Here is a 20,368-nt window from a genome sequence, read left to right on the forward strand (position 1 = left end):
CTTGAAATAAGGCAGCACACACAGAAACTAAGACTTGCAAAGCTGAGCCAGGCTTCTGTGGAGACTAAATGAATGCAGGGTACATAAATCACACAAGCGATTACGTATGCAGGAAAACCCATTACAGAAGCTAATTGCTGACACAAATTTAGCCATGCCAAGTTACCAGCATTACTAGACACTTAAATCTCTTGGCATACTTGCATATATGTGACTGTTTCAGAATCTGGTAAAGCAACAGCACATCTGCTCCAAAAGAAACCCAAGAATGGAAAAGGGATATGAGCTCATCTAGATCCTCCCCTCCTGATTGTACAAGTCATTCCTAACACCTCTCACAATCTCAAGAGGAAAGCCAGCAGGGTGCAAGTCCTGGGTCCTAGTCTCTCCTTGCCTCCACCGCACCAACCTGCCTTACAGTCATCTTCAGAGCAGACAGCACCTGCCAAAACCAGCAAGCCTTCTACCCTCTAGACAGAGGCAAAGCCTTCTGGTGCCCATGAGTGCAACCCTCCAGAAGAAACAAGATGCAAATGGCTGGGAGCAGCAAGAGATTCACCTCAATAAAAAGCGATTTAGGATTCTGGGAGGTGATACTATTGCATCCCTGCCTTCTCTGTGCCTGGTCGATGCAGCAGTACCTCTTTCCATCTGGCCCCCCAACCGCACCGGCGCTGCAGCTGGTGTTCTACAGCCATGCCGACCTGCCACAGAGGCGCCGCTCGCCTTGCTGCAGTCCCTGCTGAGCTTGCATTGCCTCCAACAGCCACAGGTAAGTCACATCCCCTGCTTCACCTGAATTCTAACAACGGACACGCATCCCACACCATATTGATAGTGAGAGCACACATACACATGCCGGTAAGAATAAAACATCTGTGAAGCTAACTACCGATTTGGACAAAGCACAAGATGCCCAAGTGAGACTGAGAAAACTTCAGCAGTTTTCATATGGGCTACTGAGCCAGCAGCTATTTCAGGTACCTTGAGACTTGAGTGCCTCTTTGAAGAATGTTATTTGATTTTTGGATTTGGTTTCAAATGTATGCTTTCATCCCAGCAACTGCCCACTGAAGAGGATGCTGTCCTCCATGTACTCCTTGCTGGAAATAGATTTTGTACTCATTTAAAAAGGGGTGGTCTCCAAAGAGGCTGAAATTACAGCTAGCAGACACTGCAAAACACATACTAAGAATGAAACAGCAAATACAAACCGCTACATTTAGTTCAGTTGCTGCTGCTGTGCTTCTGCTGCCAATAAGAGGAATTTGTGTTCCTGCTGTGGAAACACTGCCTTAATTGCACATATATCCAGGTTTCTGCTTGAGTACTAAAATCTACACAGGGTGTATGTACAGCTGCTGGATGCCTCCTGCCCTATTACAGCTTCGCTTTATGCACAACTGGGAAGTGAAGCCTCACAGAGAAACTTCAAAGGCCAAGGTGGACTGGTAGCAGCAGACGGAGAACTTTATTTCATAGAGACTCAAATTCAAATACAGATCACAGCATTATTAATGAAAAACCACGGTCACTGCCACGTGGCCACCAGGAGTTGCTAGGCTTCCTTTCCCACCTGAAAGAGAGGCTTGAGCTGGAGGTCTCATGCTTACGTATGTTGGTTGGCATTTTTGGTACCATGTGGGCATGTGGACTCCCCAGTCCCTAAAGCAACTGGGGAGCATCTGTTTAGAAACAGCTTTAAGCAAGTTACCAGTGTGACGTCTGCGGTTCTTTGGCTGAATGGCTAGATGGATCTCATTCTTCCCAGCACAGAGCTATATGCTTTTCAATAAGGGAAGAGGATACTGGGGGGTCCTCTTGAGGACGGTCCCTTTCCCATTCTCCCTAAAAGTTGCATAGTGCCTACTGTCACAGAGACAACTCCTCCTACCAGTTTTAAAAGGCATACAGGATTTGTCCAGGTTACACTTTTCAGTGAAGTAAAAGCATCAGCTCTAGAAGCACACAGCAATTCCTGAGCAAAGCCCAGCAAAACCTGATCAAATGACTCTTGAGTGACAGCTGACATGTGCTCTGCAGACTGCATTTTGGAAATAACTCTATTAAAACATGGGAGCATAGTAATTCTTCATGCCTAAGGTGAGCAGTGCATCTGAGGAAGTTACTGCCAGAGCAACTGACCAAGGCAATCACTGTCACTGGGTGACTGAGGGTGCTGGTAAGGACCAGGGGCTCTGCAAAGCCCTCCCAGAGGTAACTCTTACATGTCAGACTCTAAAAGGCCTGTTGGCTATAGGGAGCAGGAATCAGTCAGTGTCAAAGTAGGACCTGATGGACTAATCTAGTAGGCATAGATAATAGTATCTCCAAGATGAAAAGCTATCCTCTCTAAGGGGAAAGTTGAGAGGCATGCTCATCAAAAAATGCAGCTAAAAGCTGTGTCCCACACTGCGTATCTTCCAAAAATATGAGTATGGTAAAATGCTGCCCTTTCCGAGTACAGCCTGAAGAGGAGAGGTAGTCTGTGTTAGCTAAACCAGTATCCCAGAGCCATCTTTGCTGCAAAAAGCAAGCAGTAGAGAGGATAAGCCATCAAGGTTCTTGTAGAAAACCTCCTATTGTAATATCTTATGGAGGAACTAGAAACCTGACCATTCTCCAGCCCCACAGGTCATCCTTGCCTGTGGTCAGATCCTACCATACAGCAACTTGATTCACTTAGGAGAACGCTCAGCCCTCACTTACATCGGCATCAATGGAACTGCGCTGGAAAGGAAAAGTGTAGGGGTAGATCCCATGGAAAACTCAGGTCTCGGAAAACTCAGGTCTCGGAAAACTCAGTCCTACAAGAAGACCTGCACATCTCGGCATGGGTTTCGGCACTGTGGAAATGAACTGGTAGGAAATGTAAAAACAAGGCCACCTAATAAGCTAGTAGTCAGCATATTTCCCAGGAAAGCATAAGACCCAAATGCAAGCCTATGCTCAAGCAGGGGTTGTAACCTACCACTAATGCTCCTCAAAAGAGTGCCCTTACCACCCACCAGTAGATTGGGGTGTTAAAAGTACGTAAAAAGGACCAGAAATGTATGGGACCAGACACTGACAATTACAGGGAGCTTTATTCTGTACTTTTGGAGAAGGACAGGCCTGCATTGCCAGACCTTACCCAATGGCTCTCCAGGGCAAAATGAAAGAGCAGTCCTTGTTCCCTTTGGGCTGTGCTCCTTCTGCACACAAACCCGCCTCCCCTCCCCTCTCTTCCTCCCACTGACACCTGAAGGCAGTTCTGCTGTATGTTGCAAGGCACTGCAAAGGACAGTGTCACTTCCCAGCTAATTAGTATTTGTGGCCACAAACTCCTCTACTCGCCTTTCTTAGAGCTCACTTTCCTGCTGGGAATATAAAACACTGCCTTCATGAAACACCTGTGTGGAAATGCATACACATGAACTCCCAATTAAGGGGTAACTGCTGCAAAACATAAGAGGCTCTCATGAAACAAAGCAAACAGTGGTCGTATTAATAATCAATTAGATGGAGCAGAGACCTCACGCTGCCTATTTGGGGAAGTCCCCAGCTTACACCAGCTTTTGCCTGTGCAAAAGCAGCTGAATAAAGCCTGTGTCACAGTCATCTTGACTTGGTAAAACACCCTCTTCTGTCTCTTGACTCAAGAATGTTTTCCCCTTTCTCCTTGCTCTAGTTCCTAATTAAAGCCGTGAATGTGGATAAATATCGTGTCCACTTTTAAATCCAACTGGGTCACCAAACTGTATGTTACACTCTGTTCTGCAATTAGACTACTCTGTGAAACACCTCAATTATAACTGAAGAAACAATTATCGCCGTTAAAGGTGCAACAAATCATACATTTCAATGCAAAAGTTAGTCTGGCAGCTTATGGCACATTAACCAATCTTACATCGCGTTGATGTTTTGATCTATAAGCTATCGCAATGAGCTAATTTGATGTGACTCGGTGTCTCTAACTACATTTTATCAGGTACAATACAATGCTGGCATCTATCAAAGAACAAATTAAATGAGCTAAGGGGTTAATTACTAATAACTCTGCCATTACCAATGGAGCATCGCAGATTAGGATCCTTCCTGCCTTCTCAGGTTAGGTTTGAAAAAATGCGCACACAGAAGAGAGTGGAATTGAAATGGATGTTTCTGTTGACACCGGGGAGCTGCAACTGCCTGATTTCCACTGAGCACCAGCAGCTCCCGCCGAGTCTGGCAGGTCAGACTGCTTATCTCGCCACCTTATCCAATTTCTCCCCGTCGAGGAACCGCAGAAGGCAGAGCAGCATGGAGCCAGGGCAGGGCGTTGTTTGCTTTATGTCCATAGCTTTTTTTTTTTTTTTTTCTTTTTTTTTTTCACAGCAGGAATATGTGAATTTGCCCCTTCACTCCTCAGCTACGTGTGGAAACCTCAGTGTAACCATGCCTGTGCTGGTCCTTCTGCACTTGCCTGGGCTATGCACTGGAAAAGACAAAACATTTACTTGGGTGTTTCAGAACCTGTAGGTAGGTTCAGCTTAATATTGGCTATAAAACTGGGAGTGAGGAGGCGTACCACGGTGCAGCTGGCACTGACACTGGTCGGGGCTGGTGGGCAGGGGTATACGGCCGCAGAGAAGCTGTTTTGGTTTTCCCAGAGGCGAAGCAAACCCTCAGTTCCTCACTTTGTCCCAAGGGAACAAGCAAGACGTACTTTGATTTGACCTCAGGCCATGAGGCTGGTGTATTTTAACACACCTTCTTCTATTTGGATGTTGGGCTTTTTTTTTCCTCTAGTGGCTGTGATCTGAGCCTACTCTAATGCTCATCATGTCCTAGCGGATCTGAGGGACTGGTAATTGCTGCCTTAAAAGCTTTGCCTGCCCTTCTCTGTCTTTGTCCTTCTTGCCCTCTGGAGCAGCTGTATGCTGCTGTGTGGTTCAGCTTTTCCGTACTAGTAAGATCTGCTCTACCATTGATCCATAAGAGCTTGAAACAGTTAATTGCAATTAAATATGCTGGGAATTGTAAGACTAAATTCCCCAGCTACTGAAAAGAGGACAGACTGTAACCCTGAGCATGGTTGTTCTCACCACTTTGAAATAACAGGAAAAAAAAACAAAATGAAGGGAGAGAATAAAAGCAAATTAAAAACAAGAAAAAGCAAGGGGAACCCTGGACTCCAGCATTACATTACACTGAATGTGTATTTTGTACAGTTTCACAGTTTCTTCCTCTGTTTCGGTGTTAAATCCAGTGACTACTTCAGAAGCTAGTAAGTGGAAAAAAAAAACCAACCCAAAACAAAGCACAGTGCTCAGAGTGGGAACAGTCTGAGGTACATGCTCGCCGAAGCATTTGGAAATGCTGCTCACAGCTGCAGCATATGCCTTACCCTACTTGGAATCAAAGCAGTCTTTCAACAAGATGGAAAATAGCCTTAGCCTGCTGCCTGCCTTCTCCCAGGTCCTTTCTTACTTAGTCACCTGTACCATGGTATCAGAAACTTCTCCAAACAAATAAATGAGTTCTTAAACAAGGAACTCATTCATCTCTAAATTAAAATAATCATGTAATCCTTCAACCCACCAAGTTACCTTTCATCTTTCCATTTTTTTAAATTTATCTTACCAGCTTCAGCAAGTGGCTGTAATAAAGTGTCACATTAAGGTATTCATATTCATTAGTGTTCAGGTCTTTGTTCTTTTAATAGTGTTGGAAAGAATCTACAAAGAGGCTGTATTAGGCGGCTGTCCAATCTGGGTGTTTGATCTCCTTCTGACTTCAAAAGTCAGAAGCGGAAAAAAAACGACATTGAGAACGGTTCTTTGGAATGTCAGATGGAGAGTGTACGATTTCTGAGCCTGCCAAGTGTTAATTGGTGTCTGCCCTGACCACGGTACAAATAAGATTCAGAGGCAGTTAATGTACAGTCATGAATCTCAGCTATTGATAGTGAGCCAGGATACTAGAAGGTAGGAAAAAGTGCAATTATTATGAGAGCAGCTCACACAGGATCTTTTCAGAGATCACTTCCACGCATCTTGTTAAATCATGTTGTTTGGGTCCCAGCTGCTCGACGGGGCATTATAGACCTTTCTAAAGGAATAACTGGACTGGCTGCTGAAATTTCAGAGGTGCTTGGAACACTGCATTCAAACAAACTACCGCTCATCATCAATCTCTGTTTCTAGCAAAGGTAATGAAGTTCCCCAGTACTACCCTGCACCGCCTGAACAACATATCTCGTTGCAAACACTCCTGTCACGGCACAACGGCAAACTGATTTGATGCAAAGAAGGATCAGAAAGGAAATAAAAATTGCTGCTAAGTTCCTGAGGAAAGCCAACTGATTACTATTACAGTTGCCAGCAAGCTGGCTTGGCAAAGCTAAATGTGCTTCACAGTTTTGGGGATCTTAATGGGGAAAGAAAACAGCCTATGGAAAAAGAAAATGGGAAAAATCTTCTATGCTAATAATTCCTTCTGATGTTTGTGGACACATTTCTGCAATTCCGATTAAATCTAAACTTGGGTTAGATGGGGAGGTAACACTTTAAGCTTCATCTCCTGAGAAATCAGTCATCAGTGCTGAGTGACAACCACTTTGCGACTTAGCCATGACAGTCTCAACTTATCCTAATGCAAATTGGCAACAGTTTCTTCTGTGCGTGGCAGAGGAAAACTGAGGAGAATTCGGATAGGAGAATTACCATCATTAACAATCAATTTTTCTCTTAACAGCCACAGCGGATTTAGGATTTCAGAGGCCCCCTGTGACTCAGAGACCCCCCCTTCCATGAGCATTGAGGCTGAAGCTGGAGCCACCACTGCACTTAGGCAAGCTCCTGTTCACAGGGACACCCACTGCTGTCAGCGGGCACAGATTTTGCTGGAGGGTAGGCTCGCTCCTGCCACGTGGAGGGTAGGCTCCCCACTCTGGCTTTACTCAAATGCCAGTAGGAAAACCAGATAATCCCCTGAAGATGGATTATTAGGCAGACACATCCCCTACTTGCCCCCACCTCATGCTGCTTCACCTGGGAGCCCATAGTGGACCACGGTAAATCCTCTTGTGCTGAGTTGGCCGGCTGGTGCACACATGAGCACGTGCACAAACATTTGAGGGAAATATAATCTGGCGAACTAAAAATTAAAATGTCTTCACACTATGCTTGAAAGGTGCCTCTCAGAATAAGTGAAATGTTTTTTTCTTTAAAAGACAAAGGATAGATAGTAGTCTGGTATTAATATGCTCCACCAGCTACGTGTCCCTTGGATGCCAGATATAAAGGGAAGAAAAAACTGAAACCAAACCACCTGCAGCTCTGCCCAGCAAGGCACCATAATCCAAAGCCATTAATCAGTTCCTGATCAATCTTGTCTACGAGCAGCAGCCAGTCAGCTCTCCATTACCGCCCATTCATCATGCCATGCCCTAACTCACTGCACCATTAGCAACGGACCAGGCCTTAGTTAGGATGTCCAAGTGCCAGACACTGCTGTTGCGGCTCACCTCGGCTACAGGGATGCCTTCGGGGGGGCGGCATTGGAGCAGGACCTCTTGCTCCAGGGACACTTCTTTCCCTAAGGGCTCCTGCTCAAAAGTTTTCCGGAGATCTGGGGAGGGAGAAGGAGAAGAAAAAGAATTAGGAGATTAATAGCTGTTTTTTTAAATTACATTTGATTGCCATACTGCATAACTGTGAGAGATCTTTCTAAACAGAGAAGATAGCATTTCTGCTCCCAGGAAAGCGAAGCACTTAAAAAAGAGTGGGACATGTTTTCGCTTCATTCCAACATTAAGCAGTCAAAGGTTTCATAGTGGATTTATTATTTATATTGCAGTAGAGCATGTGAACCCAGCGAGCATCCAAAGCCTCACTGTGGAAGGTCATGTCCAGACACAGAAACAGTGAAACAAGTCCTTTCTTCTTATAATTTACATTTGGTAAACTATGCCAGTGAAGTACTATAGAAAATTATGGAAAATTAAATAAATCTGTAAAACTACAGCACATAAACTGAATTGCCTTAAACTTATGGATGAAAGTACTCATGCTGCGATTTAATGTACTTTTATTTTACAAGCGTCAACATTTAATTACCTGTAGCACTAAATAGATAATAATCATAATCATCTTCCTCATCATCATCATAATGTGGAGCTGAACCATGCTTGGATCCCTGCACAGCACCGCAGAAATGTGGCAGGCAGAGAGGGCATTGTACGCACCTCCAAATGTCGGACCAGTTCATCGTACTGGACAGCTGTGCACTCCAGCTTTTTTTACGCTTCTGTAATATCTTGGTGTTGGTGGTAAAACGGACTTGAGAAGTTCTCTCCTTACCACTGGCTCCGTATTTCTGCCATGGACTGGCACCCTCTCCACTGTGCCAGCGAGGACAGGGTTTTGGAGAAGGGAGCATTCAGCCCCAGTAGCGAATGGGGATATTTCTCCCTGCTGCTGGTTCCTGCTGCAAATGATCATGGGGCCATGTTCAAAGTCACATCAGAGAGCTGGCCTGACTTTAAGAAAATCCTTGCAAAAAAAGTTATTTTTTATTTTTATGTTATTTGTTCTGAAGTCAGAGCAGTTCCCTACACCAGCTCATGGTGAGGTTGCACAAATACTTGTGTCATATTGGAAACAAGTCGTATGGGAACAATTTATAAGCCAAATATTTCATATTTTGAAGCCATAACCTGTGGCTGTGTGGGAAAACAGATCACTTACTTGAACCAGTTTACAAATAAACCATCAAAAGAGTTATTTTTCATCTAGATTACCTCCGAGATCTGATTTACATCTGACCCCACAAGGAACTGCATCAGCACTACCAAAAGGCAAACCGTGGGGCAGGCGAATGCACAGATGGGAAAGGAGATGGAGTGTCAGCCACCAAAATCAGCTTCTCTGAAACTCACCTTTGCATAGCATAAGACCTCTGTCTCTTAGCCTATATTGGGAAAATGTGGTTGATCATCTACCTGGAATTAAATGTCAATTTAATTGTACCACAGAAAAGCTCTGTCATAGCTGGGAGATGCTGATTTTAACCTAAGCTGATAATGTGGTAAACTTCTAATGTCCTTAAACCCATCCATTTCCCTGGTGAAACTGAGGCACGCCTGCTCTTCCTCTGGACTACAGGCATGGGAGGAGTGACCCCAAACCCCGCTCCCTCCCCACCACTGGCATTCCTGCTCCCTCTGGCACACAGGGTAAGGATGCTGAGAGTCCCTCTAATGGGCCGGGATTTATGGCCACAGCTTAGGGCACAGAAAGATAAGCTTTGGCAGGTCTTACTGCAGCAATATAAGAAATTACTGCCTCCAGCCGTGTGCTTGTTTAGGGGTTACCTTCTGTTGAAAGGAAGCAGACACCAATGTCACAGCTTCCTCACTACAAAACCCACCATTTTAACCTCAGTTGTTGATGAAGGGGGCTTTAACCTACACCACCAGATAACTTATGGCAAAGAGGAGGAGCAAACATCTGGAAGTGATAATTTCTTAGGATGACATGCCAAGCTTCACCAGACTGGCCTGTCAGCATCCTTCTCACACTGGAGTTATTCCAGGCCAGCGAGGCTCACTCATGTGAGAGCAGCCACAGCAAGACAACCAGCCAGATTAGGTCAGTCCCCAACGCCTGTACGTAGCTCCCACCGCATTGCCAGCTCCAGCATCACCAGCCCACCAGCTTCACCCCACCCTCTCTGGCAGGCTAACCAGGGGACATATGGGTTGTACAGCTCAATTTGAGTAAAACCAAAAGCATCCAGGTGCCCTGTGGGCAGGGGACATTCCAAGGACAAAATGCTGAGTTTTGGCTTGCTGCACTTCTGCATGTTAAACAGAGATGAGCAGCTCTTTCAGGAGCTGGTAGGTATGTGATATTATTCCTTTGGCCCAGGCTCCTCACACATCCTGTGGGCTTGATACGTATCCTGGGAACATGTAATGCCAGGTTAATGCAGTTTGCTTTAAATTAGCAAATAACTGGGGTTATACTGCTAGCAGTACCAGTATGATCACATTATTGCTAGTTCCGCAGGTATTTCCAAAGTAAACTAATTACCTCCACATCATGTACACCTTAGTGCATCTAGCGGGTACACACACGTGCATGGTGCAGACAACTATAACAGATGTATCGTGCTCTAATATCACGGCTGAGGATAAATGAGGATAAGTTACTGTGCTGGTAATAGAAGCATATATGCACAGTAATAAATAGTACATTAATAATAGCTTTCAGGTGTTCAGATATGGAGGGCTGAAGACAGTAGAAGCAGATTAGATAGATAATAATCTGAGTTTCTTCCTTGACACATTGATTTACTGTCCTGCCTATCTTCCTGAAACATTAATAGACCCCTGAAGTTCTCCATAGCCTCATGTGCACAATTATTACCTCTCTCATAAAGCACTTGCCTTCAGGAAAAAAAACCCAAATTTTAGTGCATACAAAACAAAATAGCATTAGTCTAGAAATGTGCAATAACAGTAAAAAAATCCCACTTTAACCTCTGCATTATCAATAGCTGGAACTGCTGGGTATGGACAGTCTGTTTTCCCTAGGGACTGTTGCAGTGGGGCTGCAGCAGGTGAGATAAACCCTGCGGGACCCCGGCTGCCCCTGCCCGTGGAGCCTTGCTGTGTGCAGATATTTTAACGGTGCCATTGGATTTGAGCAGGCCAATGATCCACAAACTAAAAATACACTAAGTAGGGGCTTTGATGTAATAGGCAGTAATGTTCTCAAAGGAGCCATTAGATACTATTTAGTAAATTATACTGATCTGTAAAAAATAAATAAATACAAAATTGTGTATTTACAAGATTGGGAGCCCTTATACCCTATTCTGCTGGCTCCCTCCCACACGCTCACAGCTTTATCCCACCAGAACGGCCCACCACCTCCCGCCGCAGCCATGCTACCTACAGATAACTAGAGATGGCGGCTGTGCAGCACAGGTTTTACCTAACCAAGCATAAGGTGTGCTGGCTGTACAGACAAACAAGTTAACAAGGTGGTTCTTTAAGTGATGAAGAAGCGGAGGGCCTGAACAAACAACTTCATCACCTGCTTTAACTATCATGAAACACCCTGCTGGGACAGCACTGGGTTTTGAAATGACTGCTTTTTTTCTATGGCCCCTGCAGTAGGATTTCAGTGGATAACAACATCCTTCTAATTCTTCAATCTTCAGCTTCCTTTGCCATTTAACAATTACAGTCATTGTGGCAACTTCACACTGCCGACCGGGAGTGGGTGAGCTTGCTAACGTACTGAGGGACTTTGGATCTTTTCCAAGCAGTGCATTTTCAATAACATTTTTCACTTTTTCAAAGTGTCATGTAAGTTACAATTGCTTGCAAGCAAGGACAGAAGGGATACATTGTCCCAGAGAATAGTAAAAGCTGAATAAAATACATCCCATTAAAAAAAAAAAAAAAGTTTTAACAATCTTCAGAAAATATGACTGAAAAAGCAAAACAATAAAACATTTGATACATTCTGTGTCAGGGCCTCTTTGTCTGTGAAGAGACAGTGTGAATTATTAAAGCCTCAGGTCGGCAGCAGCCCTGTTAATGCAACGCTGAGAGAGAGCCTTCTCTACCCTCACCTTCAACAGGGAGAGACACAAGCGAAAGGCAGTTGCAGCGTTTCCATTATTATTTTGGTAATGTAGAATAATCCCTGACAGTCTGTTTTATCAATACTTCCTCCCCCCCCGCCCCGGCCTTATACAGGTAGCATTGCTGCCACAGCTCATCTCTTCCAGAGCGGAGTGAGCCCTGGTGGACAGTGATGCTGAAGGGTCCGTCTTGTTTTTCTCACCAGGTCTCCCACATATTTCACCCAGCTGCAGGTGGGGAGGTCACTGCTGGGCTCACAGGACAGCCTGCACCCCCATCAGGCATCTTCCCCCACCTCTAACTTCCCTTCAAGGCTGTCTTCATAAAAAGAAACCAAAGACAAGAATTAAAATTCTGGTCTGCCACATTGAGCCAGACTCTGTTTTCTTTACTAATGTGTAGTCTTAGTAAATTCAGAGGGGGCTCTTGTGGCATATATCACAGCACATTTACAGCATACTTATGATGAGACTTTCCTCCAAGACTCCTGAAATACTCCTGCACAACCCTCTCTGGTAAGCACAGATGGCTGCATTCAGAGCTGCATTGAAATGAGAGAATTTCCACAAGCATAAAACTGAAACAGTATAATGGGAAATCAGAATCTCAGTGTATACCATATCGTTAACTTTATTCCTGAATTGCTATGCATTTTGGGGAGAGGGGCATTGGATCTTAATTTTGATGCACTGCTAAATGACTTCCTTTTACGTTTAATGCATTTTTAGCTTACAAACCACTCAGAAGTTGCATTTTCACCTGCTAGAGGTAATAGCTTCTACAGGAACTCATGGCATTTCCCCACTTCCTTTTCTACCTGTCAACTTCTAAGAAAGAGCAAAGAATGACCCTATTCTTTTTTTTAATCAAATGTATTTTATCTCTTTGCTGTTTTAGGTTTTACTGTGATGGGTGGGTGGGTAAAACTTTAAGCATATCTTTTATCATTTCTGAGAAATGTGATAAGAGGCATACCAGACGCCTTCAAGGCAGTGCTAATGCAAGGGTGACTAATGAATGAGCATGAAAAACGGACACTTGTCATCCAGGAATTAGATGTAAACCAGAAGCGAACAGAGCAATGCTGCATTACTGTCAGGGAAAGATGGATTTCTGCCCTTGGCAGACCTTAAGGACTCTGTGCTCCTTCTAGTAACTCCAATATCAACTTTCCTTCTATAACAAACAATTCACGAAACGAGTAAGCTTTAAGAGGACGAAAAGAAAAAATGCATTATTTTCTATACAACTTTCATATTAACTATGCCCACTGAGAGAAGTACGTTTGGTGTGTGCTTTCAGAGAAATAAGGTTTTAAGAATGTGAAAAGACCTTCACAAGAAGTACATGCTTCCATATAGAAGATAGCTTGCTTTATATGGGTAAGTATATACAGGCATCCATATAAAACAAAACTTGTCATAAGCAAAAAAAGCATTTAAAACACTAGGATAAAGGGGAATATGGCTTGGTATTATTTTAACCATTATTAGGGGACCAATAGGTAGCCAAGCTCTCCACTTCAAGTCTACCTCCTACTGTTGAAAGTGTTCTCAAGAGGCAAGGTTCAATGCTGTTTTAGTTTTACCTAGCCAAGTAAGAAATACCCAAACAGAAAAATAATTGTGGAAAAGGAGTGGGAAAATGACACTGATGTTCTACAAGATGAAAGAGGATCCACATGCTTGTGAAAACACTTCTCACTGCATTTATACCCAAACTCGGATGACTGACTGTGAGTTAGAGAAACATGACTAATATTGTAAAACTGGCCTGTTCTTCTTCCATCACTTTCCACGATGCAGGTGGAGTTAAGAGATGCCTTTTTCTGCAAAAAAGGCATTAGAGACTGAATTGCCATTCTAAATGTAGGAAACCATGTGCTATCAGGCATACTTTGGCCTCTTTTTTGTTCACAGCTGGGTCTACGACCTTTGTGCAGGGATCAATCACACTGGCGGGTAAGTAATGGAAAGGTTAGGTACAAAAAAACTCCTTTTTTTTTTTTTCATTTTGTCTTTGTGCGGTTCCACCTCTCTGTTGTTGATTAGATCAAACCAGATTTCCACTGAGACAGTCACAGGAGTGTCATCAGTCTGTAACCCAGGGGATCCCTCTGAAACCTTTATCAATTGCTTTTGTAAGTGTGGCGCCTTGCCCTGCGGAGTCTCCTGCTGTATCAGCCCCACTCTGGGTGTGGATCAAAGCCTCCTGCCCTCCTTCAGTGCACTGCTGTTCATGGATGAGGTCACGGCTGGACAAACCTGTGTTCTCAGCCGGCCCAAGCATCAGCGGCTGGAGCTGAGGACAGAGGAAGTAAGTCAACACCTTGAAACCCCATCTTTATACTCGATACACAACTCTGTGCCACTCCTTCCTCCTGTGGGGGGGCTGTTTCGCATCTGGCCAGCCCTAAAGACAAATGCCGTGGCACCACAAGGCTGCCCCAGCCACCTTCTCAGCCTGGGGAGGAACATCAAGGATGGTGGAGCTTCCCCCTTTCTAAAGATGCCTGGCAGCCCGCAGCTTGGGCTGAGCTTGTCCATAGCCCTCCAGCAGCGCAGTCAAGCAGCAGCATCAGCTTTTGCAGCCGGATGGGGCCTGAAGCAGACTTCTTGGAAGTGCACACCATGTTTTGGGGATGCAGGCTGCTGCATCTGCTGACCTGAGGTATGGAATGAGGTGAAGAACATCCTTCCTTGCCAGGCTACAATCTGCAAGATACTTTTAAGCCAAGACCTTCTCTCCTCTTTTATCCCCTACGTATTTACAGCCTGAGCAAACGGGAGGTGCGCACCTGCCAGACCCTCATTCTGCCGATGGCATCTTCAGCCAGCTGGGCATAACACTGCACCCTGACAACTTCTTGGAGACTCACCACCTGCACATCTGCAGAAAACCCATTTTTCCCCCTCCTCTCTTCAGCTCTAAGCTAGTTCAGCCAGGTGCTGGTACAACAAAACACTCTTTTGCAACACAGCCTCCATGAGGGCTATGTTTATAATGAAGAACGACCCACTGAACACATTTGGTATTGATACAACTGTAAAAAATACAAGCAAGCAAACTTTATCAAGAATTCACTGAGCAGATGGGTTCCCAGGTGTACATCGATTGCACTGTTCTCTTTCTCTTGTATTTTAACTTGATAGCTTGATATTTCTTGTTTTTCTTTGTAAGCTTAACCTGGAAACTAACTTATAAACATCTTTCTATTAATTATTTTATTTGGTGATTCAAGATGAAATCCAAAGTTCTTATTTTTCACATAAATGTAAATGTCAAGTTCAAATGACCTAACCTCAACAGGTGCCTTTTTAGATGACAGAGATACTAAAGGTACTAAAAATAGGCATTAGAAACATCAGGTGTACATTGCAATTCATATGTAGAACTGGATTTACAACACACTGAAACAGAAAATAATTTGTATAAACATGGTATTTTGTTGTTGTGGCTCTTCTGATACACTAATCTGACTCACACAGATATCTGATCACTACCAAAGTACGCACAAAATTTTGTTAACTTCCTGACTGCACCTATGTTTCACCATCAGGCACTAAGCAGACTCTACTGGAAGATGCTAACTTCTTAGGCATGACAGTGTAGGTAGGATATTCTCAAGGCTCCAACTGAGGGATTAAATTCATATAAATTCAGTACAGGAGTTTTCCGTTTGTTTTTTAAGCAATGCTAACAGTGAAGTCAAGTCCATCCTAATTTATAACGTCTTAGCTCTTTATTACAAAGCAATGTGATCTGTACTTATTACTGTTGCAACTGTGTCCTTAAGATCGAGAGTCAGTCGTGCTTGTTAACTTGGGAAGCAGTACAGAAACATGACTGTCCAGAGCAAAAGCAGAGTGGTAATATCAAGTATGTTAAATGCTCAGTTAACTTCTCTGCTGCCCTTTCTGTGATCTGCCGTTCTCCCCTCAGTAATCTCAGCTCAAGACCACGTGCCTCAGTTATCCCTTTATTAACTACAAGCAGCAGATACTGATTAGTAGCAACTTAAATGGTACACAAAGAAGGAATTAAGATCCTACCTCTGCTAACTCTCATACACGCTTATCAAAGTGCACAAAACACATTTTGGGGTTATATTTTAATACTGCATATCCTGGACGTACCTTCCTATTAAAATTTTCAAGTGATGTCCTTCCCAGCTCTCTCTCCTTATCTTGACATCCACCCAATTCTGTATGTATTGCAATGCGCTCTGATACTTTGGTGGCTACAGGAGCATGCACTGCTTGGATTAGGTGTGAGGAGAGAAGGGAGAAAGGCACTGCAGCAATGTGACGCAGAGCATGGGCACCAGTACTAAAAGGTGAGATAAGCAAGTGTCAGTAAAGAATCTGATTTTTTTTTTTTTCATGTCTATTTCTTTGTACGACTGCATACCCCTTGTAAGTAGAGATAAACCATCAGGTGAACTAGTCTACTTTTCTGTACTGCATTCATCTTATCAGTATACAGTATCTGACACGCATATACTAGCTACATTCCTTTGAAAAAATATCTGGGGGAAAAAGGCTTTTAGATAAGTACATAGGAAAATAACATAAAATTATACAAAAGATTAACAAGTGCAGTTCCTTACTATACGAGGGCCTTCTGAAATGCCTTTTTAAAAAAATTCTGCTTTTAGATAATGAATAAAGGAAAAGAATAGAATATCTACATTCATTACACCAAAAAAATCAGGTAACAGAAATTACAGAGAAAGCTGCTATTTTCTTACGGGTTTTCAACAAATCCAAAATCAGGCAGCAGATTTAGGGCTTATATTCTTACTATATTTTCTCAAGGATAGCCTGGGTTAACATCATGAAGTCAGTGAGGCTACAGCAACACCAAACTGGAGCAAATGAAAAGTGAGGCTGCTTTATGCACATGGGCTTAGAGCAATTTGTCTTAGCCACCCCTTTATTATCTGATCTAAAAATTAGGTCAAATCCTGCAGCTATTGTTTAGTCTTTATCAGACGTATTTTCCAGTGGGTTTAACTTTCGGTTATACAAGCTCAGGCCTCATTCATCCGTTTAACAGGAATTTTGCCCTGCTAGGTTTTATCTGTTCAATGACATCAGTCTTGTACATAAAATTCACATTAAAACTTAATATTGGGCTTGGGTCTTTTTCAACCAAAGATAAAGCTACCCAAACCCCCTCCTTCCTCACCCCACAAAAGTAACATTTTTTAATTGAGCAGAAAAACTGTCTCAAAACATATTAGTGACTCCTAGTGCTCCTGATAGGATGTGCCTAGAATAAATAAGAAATGTGTGAATAAACAGGAAATGCATTTTAGCACTTTCATAGGCCAATATCTCGGAAAACTGTATCTTTCCAGCTCCACCAAGATATACGTAAGGTGTCCTACTTTTTTGGTTACCAAGATATCTAGAATGGCAAAGTGAAAATGAATCCCAACAAATCTGCTATTTTAAGAGGATGAAGTGCTCAGCTCTTCTTCTCATGGGGAGACCAATGCCTCAGGAAGATGAATTCCATGAAATATGAAAAAAACTGAAAATAATGACGTTTCTATCACCTATTTCTCCTTTTCAGAAACAGCCTACAGAGATGGGATTGATTTCCTAGCATACTTGCCGTCCAGGAGTGCAATGGTGAGATGCCATTAAATGCCCTGAGAAGCCAGGAGGTTGACTTTAGACTCAGACTCTTTCCCTGTGTATATTGCTAGCACGGGCAGCCTTTGAAAACCAGCAGCATCTTCACTCCATATTTATAGGTTACTCCTTTCCTGAATAACTGAAGCTCTTGGCTGGAGCAATGTTGCCATTGATTTTCACAGAGAACTTTCATTGACTAGGTTGTTATGTACTTTCTGACACATGCCTGACCCTGCATTAAACAAATACAAGCCGCTTTTCCAGGATGCACATTTTTCACACTTTCAAATTACTTTTCAGTTAATTCTATTACACGCTCAGTGAACAGAGATGTTGAATGCTATTTTTTTTGTTTGTTTTAATAGAGTGCAGCTACGGCCCTTGAGAGGCCACAATAATTCCAGAGAAAGACTGGTAGGCATAAGGGAGAAAGGAAAGAAAGAGAAGGAGAAAAGGAGAAGGGGAAAGAGAATGAGGAGGAAAGAGAGAGGAGGAGAGGGAGAGAGAGATAAGCTTTTCTTAATATGCTAGGTATGGCTAGTTATGTTACAGTTGTACCTGTCAAGATGAAATCACCAGGTTCAGGTATTAAAATAAATAACAATATAACTTAAGCAGAGCACTTTACATGCTCCATTTACCCCTCACCTTTCCCAAAGGTGTCAGTGCTCACTTTTTGTACCAATTAAAACTAACGACTATATTGGTGACGAACATGCAATTATAGCTTCAGACACAGCTGGAGAGATGGACACTTCTGCCCCTCTTAAATTCTGGACATCCTTGATTTTCTAGATTAATAAATACTGCATGGATCCTGCCTTGCATCCCAGATTCGTGGCACACTGTGTAGCCATCAGAAGACTTACCAGCTCTGTTTAAAGTTTAGATAGGAAACAACTATTGTACTGCCATTACAGCTTCAGTCCTCTGAAGCCAAGGCTGTGAATATAGACAAGTATCGGTGTATCTGAGTCTGTAGTTTGAAATGGGATCTTGTAGAACAAATGGCATCACAAACTAAGGCACAAACCCCACATCGTATGTCTGAGTTCCTGAAAAAATAGCCCTGAGTTACCTGAGAAATGTACAGAAATTGGAAATGGATGATTTTGCAGAGAATGAGCTTTTGCTGCTGTTTGAAAATCTGCAGTCTGAAGGCCTAACGCTTCAACCCTTAATCCCAAGGAGTCTAAGTGATTTGCCTGTGTCACAGCTGCCCAAGAATCCCAAATTCAGGAACAAGAGGTTAAAAATAAATTTGCTGAAACACAAAGCCATGTTTGAGTTACAGGCACATAAAACTCCCTGGAATGTATTTAATTAGACTGTTTTAAAAAGACCCACCAGGACTCCAGAAAAATCACTGAACTGATTGTTCCCCTCTCTCCAAAATATGGTAAGAAAAAGAAGGAAACTTTGTATTATGAGTGCCTTCAACAGAAATTTGGACAACTGGGAAGAAATGCCATTGATATAAAATAACTTGCATACACATACAATGATTATGTGTTATATAGAAATTAAGTGCATACATATTGCAGTATACAATAGTTACTTAATCATCAAGTGAAATACACTCAGATTTCTCAACTGCGTCAATTTAATGGTCATCTGTCATGGGCTAACTGGCAGGACGTGAAAATCCACTTGATTAGGAGTCATAATCTAAAAAACCTGATCAAACATTGCAAAGCCTCTCGGAAGTGCTGACTGCTTAGAAGAAAAAAAAATTAAATTGCTCTCTTTTGTTTCAATACAGAAAAAGAAAATCCTTGAAGTCTTGAAAAGTTTCCTGCCACGGGAAAGCACTATGCACATGTGTAATGGCATTTCTAATTTTGCAGGAAGTGTGTCTGTACAATAATTTTAATTCCCCTTAACCCTGGGGAAATTCTTCTCTGAGGCCAGTCCTGTACTCAAAAGTATAGGTCCTCTATTTCCAGCCAGTTACTTGGACTAAAAGCATTCAAAAACGGCTATTTAAGTGGCACCTCCTAGATTTGTATCTGGATATTTACACAGAAGGTAACTCCTCTTCAAGGATTTAACCCCATAACACTTTTTCAAAAACAAAAGGAGAATCAAGCTCTAAATGGAGAGTTTTAAATGTCCTTTCTCTAATGTGTCTGTGAAAAGCTTTATTCAGCTGGAAGAATTCTTTTCTCTCATTATAAATCGTTAGGCACAGCGCAGGAAATACAAGTATGCTGCAAACCTAGCTTCTAATGACCTTTTCTCACAAAATATGCTTTTACTGAGGTGAAAACAGTGGAAGAGATACAATTCTGTGTGATATATTTTGTTCCCATTATAGAAAACAGAATTTCATCATGTGAAAGAGAAATGGGAGTCCCCAGTGTGACTACTCTATTACAAAGAAAAGCACCTCTTTCAAAATTAATGAACATTAAATATTTGTACAGTCAAATGAAGATCTGTTTTCAGGGAACTGGTTGCCCTCTGTTCTTGGTGTCTAAGCTGGGAATGGTTCAAAATAAAGACTGAGGTTAGTAGCCATGAATAACAATGATAAAATATTAGGGTTGAGATGATCACTTTCAGTTTCATATTACCAATCTGATTACATGATATGCTAAAACCACACTTTTTTCTTTGCTAAGGAACACCAGCTTTATTATATGATTGCAGAGATATTCATATTCAGCTTTGCAGAAAAGGACTTGGTGGTCCTGGTGGACACCAGGTTGACCACGTGTCAGCAAAGACTTGTGCCCTTGCTGCAGATAAGGCAAATGGTACCTTGGGATGCATTAGACAAAGTATTGCCAGCAGGTTGAGGGAGGTGATCCTTCCCCTCTATTCACAGCACTGGTGAGGCCACACCTGGAGTGCTGGGTCCAGTTCTGGGCTCCTCAGTACAGCAGAGACATGGATATACCCAAGAGAGTTCAGCAAAGGGCCACAAAGATGACTACCATCTCTCCTGTAAGGAAAGGCTGAGAGAGCTGGGTCTGTTCAGCACAGAGGAGAGAAGGCTCAGGGGCATCTCATCCATCCATCCATACCTGAATGGACGTGTAACGAGGATGGAGCCAGGCTCTTTTCACTGGTGCCCAGTGACAGGCCCAGAGGGAAT

The 20,368-nt window shown here is 42.9% G+C and overlaps 1 protein-coding gene across 3 annotated transcripts in view; it reads right to left on the minus strand.

The window, feature by feature from the left end:
* The window catches only part of UNC5C (unc-5 netrin receptor C), a 275,298-nt gene that overhangs the window by 65,834 nt on the left and 189,096 nt on the right, over positions 1-20,368 (minus strand). For all 3 annotated transcript variants that reach the window (XM_064449976.1, XM_064449975.1, XM_064449977.1), the window contains exon 4: positions 7,490-7,593. In XM_064449976.1, coding sequence (XP_064306046.1) covers positions 7,490-7,593 — 104 coding nt within the window. The remainder of the gene's footprint in view (positions 1-7,489; positions 7,594-20,368) is intronic.

Source organism: Phalacrocorax carbo, chromosome 4 (genome assembly GCF_963921805.1).
Source record: "Phalacrocorax carbo chromosome 4, bPhaCar2.1, whole genome shotgun sequence".
Classification (NCBI taxonomy): Eukaryota; Metazoa; Chordata; class Aves; order Suliformes; family Phalacrocoracidae; genus Phalacrocorax; species Phalacrocorax carbo.